The 10,593-nt window shown below is 62.6% G+C and overlaps 1 gene segment (V, D, J or C); it reads left to right on the top strand.

The window, feature by feature from the left end:
• Window positions 1-4,156: 4,156 nt before the first annotated feature.
• On the top strand, window positions 4,157-10,346 carry LOC105489917 (Ig alpha-1 chain C region-like). The segment is given in 4 exon segments: window positions 4,157-4,196; window positions 8,849-9,150; window positions 9,364-9,691; window positions 9,902-10,346. Coding segments are annotated over 4 exon segments (1,065 nt in total).
• The last annotated feature ends 247 nt before the right edge of the window (window positions 10,347-10,593 follow it).

Raw genomic sequence — 10,593 nt, forward strand, 5'->3', positions numbered from 1 at the left:
GCCGCGGGCCACTCGCGCTCCACCAGGCCTAGCTGCTTCTCTGCCGGCACCTGAGCCTCCCTCGGGCTGTGCCCTGCCCTGGGTGGGAAAAGGGAAGCAGACCAGAAAAGGGGGTGCAAGGTCACTACTGTGGGCTGATGGCCAGTGAATCTGAGCCCAGAGGGGCCCGCTCAGCCGCAAGGTTAAAGGTTCAGACAGAACCACCAGTCGCAGCCCCCACCCTAAAACAGTGTCCGTCCCTTCAACGGAGTCATCGAGGAGGGGGTGGCTGCTAGCCGTTCTGAGCTCATCCCAGGCCCCTGGGTCTCAGGGTCACTCCCATTCTGACTGTACAATCACCAAAAGCCAAGGAGGGCCCAGCACCCAGCCCAGGACACAGCTGAGTCTGCGTCCAGCCCAACACCAGCCCACAGCCTCACTCTGAGTCTGCGTCCAGCCCAACGCCAGCCCACGGCCTCACTCTGAGTCTGTGTCCAGCCCAACGCCACGGCCTCACTCCCCAGCCTTGCTCTGACCCTTCTACCCCTGAGGTCCAAGTGCCTGGCATCCCCGTCCCCCAGGCCTCACCCACCCTCTTTCCCTTCACCCACCCCTCCATCCATCCACAGCCCCCATCCCTGCAGCGTGAAGGAACAGGGAAGCCCTCTGAGGCCAGGCCACAGGACTGCTGGGGACTTCGGCCCCTGGAGTGGGTAGAGGGGCTCCCACAGCCAGAGGAGGGGTTTCCTGCAGGGACAGCAGCTGCTGACCTCATCCCTGTGACCTCGTCCAGCCTCTGGCTTCAGCAGTCCTATTTCTTTCCTTCTGGGTTTCCTAGTAAAGTTCCTTTTCACAAATCCCACGTCTCCAGAGTGCTCTTTGGGAGGTGTCTGTGGCCCTGGAGTGGCTGGTGGGAGGCAGGACCCCTGAGGATGTGAAGGAGGAGCCAGAGGGGAAGGAAGGGCAGGGGCCATTCTGGGGTCCTGAGAGCCAAAGTGTCCAAGCAGTGGTTCCCATCAATCACCCCTCAGCACCCCAGAGACTCCCCAGCTCGGCCTGTCATACCTGGTCTGCTGCTCTCCAGCCCAGAATCATGCCTCTTCTCAGGTAAAGTCAAAGCAACAATCAACATCAACCCCTTTGTGGGCAAAACCAGAAGAGGGGCCCATGCTGTGGTCAGCGCAGGAGGCCCCAAGAATGTGGCTGCACAGTCACCAAGGTGGAGGCTGGTGGCGGCCCCCAGGACCACTGGCCACACGCCCTGATCCAGCACTCACTGAGCACAGACAAAGTTGACTCCCCATCCCACAGCCGCCCACCAGCCTGGACCTCCTGAAGAGCTGAGAGATGACACAGGAGCAGGCTAGGGCCCCAGAACCATCAGGGTCACATGTGGGCATGACCCATACCTGGCCTCAGGGTAAACATGCAGCTTCCCTGGCTGGAGAGGCCTGCTCACACTGTGTCCACAATATCCTAAAAATGGGAGAGAATACATAATAGGCATGACAAAGGGCAGGGTTCCCTCATACAAAGAGCACTCAGGGATCAATAAGAAGAAAGGTGAGCAATAGGTTCTTCATGGAAAGGAAAAACTCAGTGGCCGATAATACAAAGAACCCATTTTAACAATTAGAAAAGTGAAAGTAAGGAGGAGGGGATGAAGGGGGTGGAGGTGCTTCTTGGCCCTGACTGAGGGCATGTGAATTGCTAAGACCACTTTTTAGGGCAAGTTGGCAAAATGCCCCAATGCAGAAGAGTTCTCTCACAGTGATGGCCCCACAGGGAGAGCCTCACTCTGTGCCGGGAGACCCACATCACATGGAGTCTGGCACAAAACAGAATGAAGCAAGCCTGCCACAGTCTGACAGCAGTACCTGGGTCCCCCGCCCTGTCCTCCACTGGGACCTCAGAGCAGCTGGGCACAGGGGAGAAGGTGAGGAGCGACGGCTCCCTATGGGGTAGAAAACTCCAAAGTGGGCAGTGCTGAGGCCGACTGGGTCCAAACACCACCAGAGGGGGCGTCGCAGGACATGGCCAAGGCCACAGCCGCTGCCCAGCTCTCCTCACACACTCCCTCATTCACAGACACACACACAGGCACACACTCGCACTTGCAAAAACACACACAGGTTCACACACACAGACTCAACCTCTCCTACACATTTGCACTCACACACCAATCATGCACTCACAAACACACTGACATGCTCAGGTGTGCTCACACCCACACTCACACAGTCTCAGGAAGCCAGGCCCTCAGTCTACCCCATCACCAGCCCAGGGTCTTGCACACCCATGTCTCCTACAGCAGACCGGCCCTCCGCAGCCAAGGTCCCCTGGACCGGGAGCCCCTCCGGCGGGCAGGGCTCAGTGACTCCTTTCTCTGCCCTCACTCTAGATCACGAGACCCCCATGGCCCCACAGCAAGGGCAACAAGGAGCCAGCTCGCTGCCCCACTGTGTGGCAGATATCCTCACACAGAAAACTCCCCCTCAAAGGCCTGAGAGGAAGGCGAGATGAGCACCCACGTAGAGGAGACAGACGGGGCCCGTGGGGAGGGCAGAGGCCTGGATTCACACCCAGGCTCAGAACAGCGCCCCTGCCTTCCACATGGCCTGGCCTCCTGGAGGCAAGAGGATGCCGTCTCCGGGTTCCTCCATCCCCATCTTTATTCCCCTATTAACCCACCGGTGGGTACAACCATGGCCCCCAAAAGACAGAGCCACATCCTAGCCCCTGGGGCCATTGAGTGCGGCATTATTTGTCAAAAGGGCCTTTGCAGATCCCATCAAGGTAAGGATTTCGAGATGAGGGCACCCTGGATTATCAAGGAGGCTAGGTTCAAGGACAAGTGTCCTAGCTGGAGACAGACGAGGAGACACAGGGATGGGGCAGACAGCGGTGGTGCTACGGACTGAGCGTCTGTATCTGCCCAAAACTCATGTGTGACAGCCCTAATCCCACAGTGAGAGCATGCAGAGCTGGGGCCTTGGGGAGGTGGTTAGAGCCTGATGGGGGAACCCTCAAAAATGTGATTCGTTCCCTAATCTCACTAGAGACCCTAAAGAAAAGGGACCGCAGAGAGCAGCCCTGCCCTCTTTCCGCCACCCGAGGACACAGCGAAAAGACGGGGGTCTGTGAACCAGGAAGCGGCCCTTACTGGAACTTGACCCTGCTGCCATCCTGACGTTGAACTTCCAGCTTCGAGAACTGTGAGAAATGAATGTTGCTGATGAACCCACCCGTCTATAGTATTTTTGTTATTGCAGCCAGAAATGACTAAGACTCAGCAGCCACATCCCGCTGGCGAGGGCTGGGGCATCCCAAGGTTCATAAAAGCTCCAGAGCTTCCTTGAACCGCCAGAATGTGTCTTCCCAGGACCCTGGGGCAGCCCCAGGCTACCTCCCTCCTCCTCTGCCCCCCACCTGCCCTGATCCGGCCTCACTGACACTCCCTGGATTTCACCCGATAGCCTCCGCCGGGGCGGCCCGGCCCCATGGCCAGGGCATCTTCCATTCATGCCCACACTTTCCAGGACTCTGCGGCAGCAGCTCCTCTGTGAAGCGCCCCTGGCCTCCCGTTGCCAGTGCCACCCGAGCCCCCAGAAAGAGCTGGCCTCCCCTGACTCCAGGACCAGCGTCACTGGCGGGATCTCTCCAACGCCACGGCCGGCTCCCCAGTGATCCACAGTAGGAGTGCCACCTGGGCAGCGCTGGACAGGGTAGAGCAGGCACCTTGGCCAACCTGACCTGCAGGGGCTAGGAGACGGGGTGCCCCCCATGCCCCCACCCTGGGCTGCAGTCTGGGACCCCCCGTGGCCCATGGGGCAGGCTGAGGGAGGCCAGGCCGGAGTGGCTCTAACCCAGCAGCACAAGACTCACTCTCCCCAGCCGGATGCCCACCCTGGGGCCCCAAGGCCCCTCACTGGGGGTCCACTCACAGGCGCCCTTCCCCTGCGGGCGGTGGGGGACCCTCTCTGGCCCTGTGTCTCCCCTTGCCATCTCTGTCTCAGGGTCTCTGAGCCTCCAACCGTGTCTGTTCCTGTTTCCCTGAATTGTGGCCCCCACCCTGCCCTGTGGAGCCATGTGGAGCCGTGAAGCTCCATGGCCGGTGGGGTCACAGAGCCCTGGCCATACACACCTGGCCCCACCACAGCCAGACCACAGACCAGACATGACGTGGAGCCGCACGGCCGTGTCTGCTGGGGCAGGAAGTGGGCGAGTGACCCCATCTGTAGGCCAGACATACAGGCATGCAGGCCCTCCCCTCCAGCCCCTCAGCATCCAGCCACATCTGTGGACACAGGCAGAGCGGCGGAGCAGGGGTCTGCTAAGGACAGACGGCCATCAGGGCAGGGCCTGGGCCGGGCCTGGGCACCCTCCCCACAGCAGCCCCTCTTCGCCACACGCCTGTGAGGGTGCACCTGCCATGACGGCCTGCACACCGGAGGCCACCCACTCAGCCCGGTGGGTCCTCCAACAGCCTGACCAGGTAGGTCTTGGAGGTCTCCAGGCCTGCATCTCCTCCTCTGCACATTGAAGAGTCCAGCCAGGCTGGTCCTGGCCCCTTCTGGAAGCAAAAGGTGGATAACAGGCACCAAGATAAGAGGGAAGGACAAAAGAGGCCACCACAGAGACTCTGGAACCACAGGACAGGACTTCCTAACCGGGCAGGAAGGATCTGGGCACTGGGGCTAAGCCAGGCTGGCCAGGCCTAAACTGGGATGACCCAGCCCTTCCTGGGATACAAGGTGAACAGCTTTCATGGCTGAGCTGAGGCCTAGGCTGAGCAGAGCCAGAGGGCAGAGGAGATGACCTGGAGCCAGTTGATACACGTCCATGTGGGCTGCCCTGGGCTGCCCTGGGCTGAGCTAGGCTGGGTTGGACGGGGCTGAGCTGAACTGGGCTGAGCTGGGCTAGGCTGAGCTGAGCTGAGGCTGGGCTGAGCTAAGCTGGGCTGAGGCTGAGCTGAGCTGAGCTGAGGCTGGGCTGAGCTGGACTGGGCTGAGGCTGGGTTGGGGCTGAGCTGGACTGGGCTGGGCTGAGCTGGGCTGGGCTGGGCTGGGCTGGACTGGGCTGGGCTGGGCTGAGCTAGGCTGGGCTGAGGCTGAGCTGGGCTGAGGCTGAGCTGGGCTGAGCTGGACTGGACCAGGCTGGGTTGGGCTGGGCTGGACTGGGCTGGACGGGGCTGGGCTGGGCTGAGCTGAGCTGGGCTGAGTCAGGCTGAGCTGAGCTGGACTGGGCTGGGCTGAGCTGGACTGGGCTGGGCTGGGCTGGGCTGGGCTGAGCTAGGCTGACCTGGGCTGTGCTAAGCTAGGCTGGGCTGAGCTGATCTGGCCTGAGCTAGGCTGGGCTGAGCTGGGCTGGGCTAAGCTGGACTGGGCTGGGCTGAGCTGGGCTGAGCTGGGCTGGGCTGGGCTGGGCTGGGCTGGGTAAGCTTAGGTGGACTAAGCTGGGCTGAGCTGGGCTGAGTTGAGCTGAGCTGAGCTGAGCTGAGCTGAGTTGAGCTGGGCTGGGCTGAGCTAGGCTGGGCTGAGCTGGGCTGGGCTGAGCTGAGCTGGACTGGGATGGGCTGAGCTGGGCTGAGTTGAGCTGAGCTGAGTTGAGCTGAGCTGGGCTGAGCTGAGCTGAGCTGGGCTGGGCTGAGCCAGGCTGAACTGGACCAGGCTGGGCTGAGCTAGGCTGGGCTGGGCTGAGCTGAGCTGGGTTGGGCTGAGCTGAGCTGGGTTGAGCTGGGCTGGGCTGAGCTGGGCTGGGCTGAGCTGGGCTGGGCTGAGCTGAGCTGGACTGGGATGGGCTGGGCTGAGCCAGGCTGGGGTGAGCTAGGCTGGGCTGAGCTAGGCTGGGCTGGGCTGAGCCAGGCTGGGGTGAGCTAGGCTGGGCTAAGCTAGGCTGGGCTAGGCTGAGCTGAGTTGGGTTGAGCTGGGCTGAGCTGGGCTGGGCTGAGCTGAGCTGGACTGGGATGGGCTGAGCTGAGCTGAGCTGAACCAGGCTGGGGTGAGCTACGCTGGGCTGGGCTGGGCTGGGCTGAGCTGGGATGGGCTGGGCTGGGCTGAGCTGGGATGGGCTGAGCTAGGCTAAGCTGAGCTACACTGGGCCGAACTGGGCTGGACTGAGCTGGGTTGGGTTGGGTTGATCTGGGTTGAGCTGGGTTCAGTTCGGCTAGGCTAAGCTGGGCTGGGCTGAGCTTGGGCTGGGTTGGGCTGAGCTGAGCTGGGCTGGGCTACGCTGGGGTAGGCTGAGTTGGGCTGGGCTGGGCTTGGCTGGGCTGAGCTGAGCTGAGCTGAGTTGAGCTGGACCCGGCGGGGCTGGGCTGGGCTGGGCTGGACTGGGCTGGACTAGGCTGGACTGAGCTAGGCTGGGCTGGGCTGGGCTAGGCTGAGCTGAGCTAGACTGACCTGGACTGTGCTGAGCTGGGCTGGGCTGAGCTAGACTGGGCTGAGCTGGGCTGGGTTGAGTTGACCCAGGCTGAGCTGAACTGGGTTGGGTTGACCTGGGCTGAGCTGGGTTCAGCTGGGCTAGGCTAAGCTGGGCTGGGCTGGACCGAGCTGGGTTGGGCTGAGCTGAACTGGGCTGAGCTGAACTGGGCTGGATTGGACTGAACTGGGCTGAGCTGGGCTGGGCTGAGCTAGACTTAGCAGAGCTGGGTTGGTTTGGGTTGACCTGGGTTGAGCTGGGTTCAGCTGGGCTAGGCTAAGCTGGGCTGGGCTGAGCTGGGCTAGGCTGGGCTGGGCTGGGTGAGCTTAGGTGGACTGAGCTGGACTGGGCTGACCTGAGCTGAGCTAGGCTAAGCTGAGCTACACTGGGCTGAGCTGGGCTGGGCTGAGCTAGACTGAGCTGAGCTGGGTTGGGTTGACCTGGGCTGAGCCAGGTTCAGCTGGGCTAGGCTAAGCTGGGCTGGGCTGGGCTAAGCTTGGGCTGGGTTGAGCTGGACCCGGTGGGGCTGGGCTGGGCTGAGCTGGGCTGGGCTGGGCTGGGCTGGGCTGGGCTGGGCTGAGCTGAGCTGGGCTGAGTCGGTCTGAGCTGAGCTAAGCTGGACTGGGCCGGGCTGGGCTAAGCTAGACTGACCTGGACTGTGCTGAGCTGGGTTGGGCTGAGCTAGACTGGGCTGAGCTGGGCTGGGCTGGGCTGGGCTGGGCTGAGCTGAGCTGAGCTGAGCTGGACTGGGCTGAGCTGGGTGAGCTTAGGTGGACTGAGCTGGGCTGTTCTGAGCTGAGCTGAGCTGAGCTGGGTTAGCGTAGGTGGACTGAGCTGGGCTGGGCTGGGCTGAGCTGAGCTGAGCTGGACTGGGCTGGGCTAAGCTGGGTGAGCTTAGGTGGACTGAGCTGGGCTGGGCTGGGCTGAGCTGAGCTGAGCTGAGCTGGGTTAGTGTAGGTGGACTGAGTTGGGCTGGGGTGGGCTGAGCTGAGCTGAGCTGGACTGAGCTAAGCTGAGCTGGGCTGGGCTGGGTTGGGCTGGGCTGGGCTGGGCTGGGTTGGGCTGGGCTGGGCTGGGCTGGGCTGGATTGGGCTGGATTGGGCTGGATTGGGCTGGGCTGGGCTGGGCTGGGTGAGCTTAGGTGGACTGAGCTAAGCTGGGCTGGGCTGAGCTGAGCTGAGCTAGGCTGGTTTCAGCTGGGCTGGGCTGGGTTGGGCTGGGCTGAGCTGAGCTGGGCTGGGCTGGGCTGGGCTGGGCTGGGCTGGGTGAGCTTAGGTGGACTGAGCTGGGCTGGGCTAAGCTGAGCTGAGCTGGGCTGGGCTGAGCTGGGTTGGGTTGACCTGGAACCAGGCTGGGGTGAGCTAGACTGGGCTGGACTGAGCTGGGCTGAGCTGAGCTGGGTTGAGCTGAGCTGGGTTTGGCTGAGCTCAGCTGAGCTGGGTTGGGCTGGACTGGGTTAGACTGGGCTGGGCTGGGCTGAGCTGAGCTGAGCTGAGCTGTACTGAGCTAGGCTGTACTGAGCTAGGCTGTCCTGGGCTAGGCTGACCTGGGTTGAGCTGGGCTGACCTGGGTTGAGCTGGGCTGAGCTGAGCTAGGCTGACTTGGGCTGGACTGGACTGGACTGAGCTGGACTGGCCTGGGCTGGGCTGGATGGGCTGAGGTGGCTGCTAATGTGGGAAGGAGGCTGTGGGTTGAGTGTGACTCCACCTGCAGAGCCCTGAGCCCAGGTGTGTTCTTAGGGTTCTGAGGGCCATGCAGCTCTGTTGCACCATGATTCTGTCTTTCCTCTTGCCCATTGCCTGAAGGAAATTTGGAATGTGCTCGGCCCAGAGCTCCCCGGTGTAGCAGGCCCTGCCCTGGAGGGCCTGGCGGGGACATGAGCTTAGCCTGTTGGCCTCTGGTCCTGAGACCTCATAGGCCACAGGGGTCCACTGTGGCTTGTTTGGGCCTGGGGTGGGGCTCGTGGAGTGGTGGGTGTTGGACTGAGACCCTGACTGGGGACAGGGAGGTGGGGTCACAGCCAAGCCGTCCCACCCCTACCCCAAGCACACAGCACTCAGAGCCCAGGCTAACTCCTCAGAGCCCCCGCCAAGATCCTCTCTAGCTTCAGGGGAGAGAGCAAGATATGTCCTCCACCCAGAGCAGGAGCTGCAGTCAGGGAGCTCAGGGGACTCGGCCACTCCATAGCAGAGCCCTGTTTAATACAACTTGTGTCTGGGATGGCCTGGGTCAGAGGCCCTATCTGAGGAGCATGTTCAGAAACCGTGTCGCTGGGATCAGACAGCCAGGTCCAAATGCAGGCCTGTGGTGCAGGAGCTGTGTGACCTTGGGGCCGTCACCAGGCCTCTCTGTGCTGGGTTCCTCCAGTGTAGAGGAGAGGCAGGCGCAGCCTGTTCTCCTGGGGACATGGCATGAGGGCCGCGTCCTCACAGCGCATTCTGTGTTCCAGCATCCCCGACCAGACCCAAGGTCTTCCCGCTGAGCCTCGAGGGCACCCAGTCAGATAACGTGGTCGTCGCCTGCCTGGTCCAGGGCTTCTTCCCCCAAGAGAGCCACTCAACGTGACCTGGAGCAAAAGCGGAGCGGGCGTGACCGTCATAAACTTCCCGCCCAGCCAGGACGCCTCCGGGGGCCTGTACACCACGAGCAGCCAGCTGACCCTGCCAGCTGCACAGTGCCCAGCCAGGGAGTCCGTGACATGCCACGTGGAGCACTACACGAATCCCAGCCAGGATGTGGCCGTGCCCTGCGGTTAGAGGGCAGGCTGGGGAGTGGGGCGGGGCCACCCCAGCCTGCCCTGACACTGCGCCTGGACCCGTGTTCCCCACAGGGAGCCCCCCTTCACTCACACCAGAGTGGACTGTGGGCAGAACCCCAGGAGGTGGTGGTAGACAGGCCAGGAGGGGCAAGGCAGGGGCACGGGGAAGGGCGTGCTGACCAGCTGAGGCCATCTCTCCACTGCAGTTTCCCAAACCAAGCCTTGCTTATGTGACAAACCCCGACTGTCGCTGCGCCGGGCCGGCCCTCGAGGACCTGCTCCTAGGTTCAGAAGCGAACCTCACGTGCACACTGACCGGCCTGAGAAATCCCTCGGGTGCCACCTTCACCTGGACGCCCTCAAGTGGGAAGAACGCTGTCCAACAGTCACCTGAGCGTGACCCCTGTGGCTGCTACAGTGTGTCCAGTGTCCTGCCCGGCTGTGCCGAGCCATGGAACAATAGGGTGACATTCACCTGCAATGCTAATCACCCTGAGTTGGAGACCCCACTAACTGCCACCATCTCAAAATCCGGTGGGTCCAGACCCTGCTCGGGGCTCTGGTTTGCAAAGCATATTCCTGGCCTGCCTCCTCCCTCCCGGTCCTGGGCTTGGGTGCTCATGCCAAGTGCAGAGGGAAACTGAGGCAGGCTGAGGGGGCCAGGACACAGCCCGGGGTGCCCACCAGAGCGGTAGAGGCTCTCTCATCCCCTGCCCAGCCCCTGACCTGGCTCTCTACCTCCAGGAAACACATTCCGGCCCGAGGTCCACCTGCTGCCGCCGCCGTCGGAGGAGCTGGCCCTGAACGAGCTGGTGACGCTGACGTGCCTGGCACGCGGCTTCAGCCCCGAGGATGTGCTGGTTCGCTGGCTGAAGGGAACAGAGCAGCTGCCCCGTGACAAGTACCTGACTTGGGAATCCCGGCAGGAGCCCAGCCAGGGCACCACCACCTTCGCCGTGACCAGCATACTACGCGTGGCAGCCGAGGACTGGAAGAAGGGGGACACCTTCTCCTGCATGGTGGGCCACGAGGCCCTGCCGCTGGCCTTCACACAGAAGACCATCGACCGCCTGGCGGGTAAACCCACCCACGTCAATGTGTCTGTGGTCATGGCGGAAGTGGACGGCACCTGCTACTGAGCCGCCCGCCTGTCCCCACCCCCTGAATAAACTCCATGCTCCCCCAAGCAGCCCCACGCTTCCATCCGGCGCCTCTATCCATCCTCAGGGTCTCAGCACATGGGAAAGGGCCAGGACACGGAGAGGGAAGAACACCCCTGCCCTGAACCTCGGGGGGGCCCTGGCACCCCCATGAGCCTCTCCACCCTGGTGTGAGTGTGAGTTGTGAGTGTCAGAGTGTGTGGTGCAGGAAGCCTCGCTGGTGTGAAATCTTAGGTCTGCCGAGGCAGGCACCGCCCAGGGTGGGTTCTGAGAGAC

This window comes from Macaca nemestrina, chromosome 7, assembly GCF_043159975.1.
Source record: "Macaca nemestrina isolate mMacNem1 chromosome 7, mMacNem.hap1, whole genome shotgun sequence".
NCBI lineage: Eukaryota > Metazoa > Chordata > Mammalia > Primates > Cercopithecidae > Macaca > Macaca nemestrina.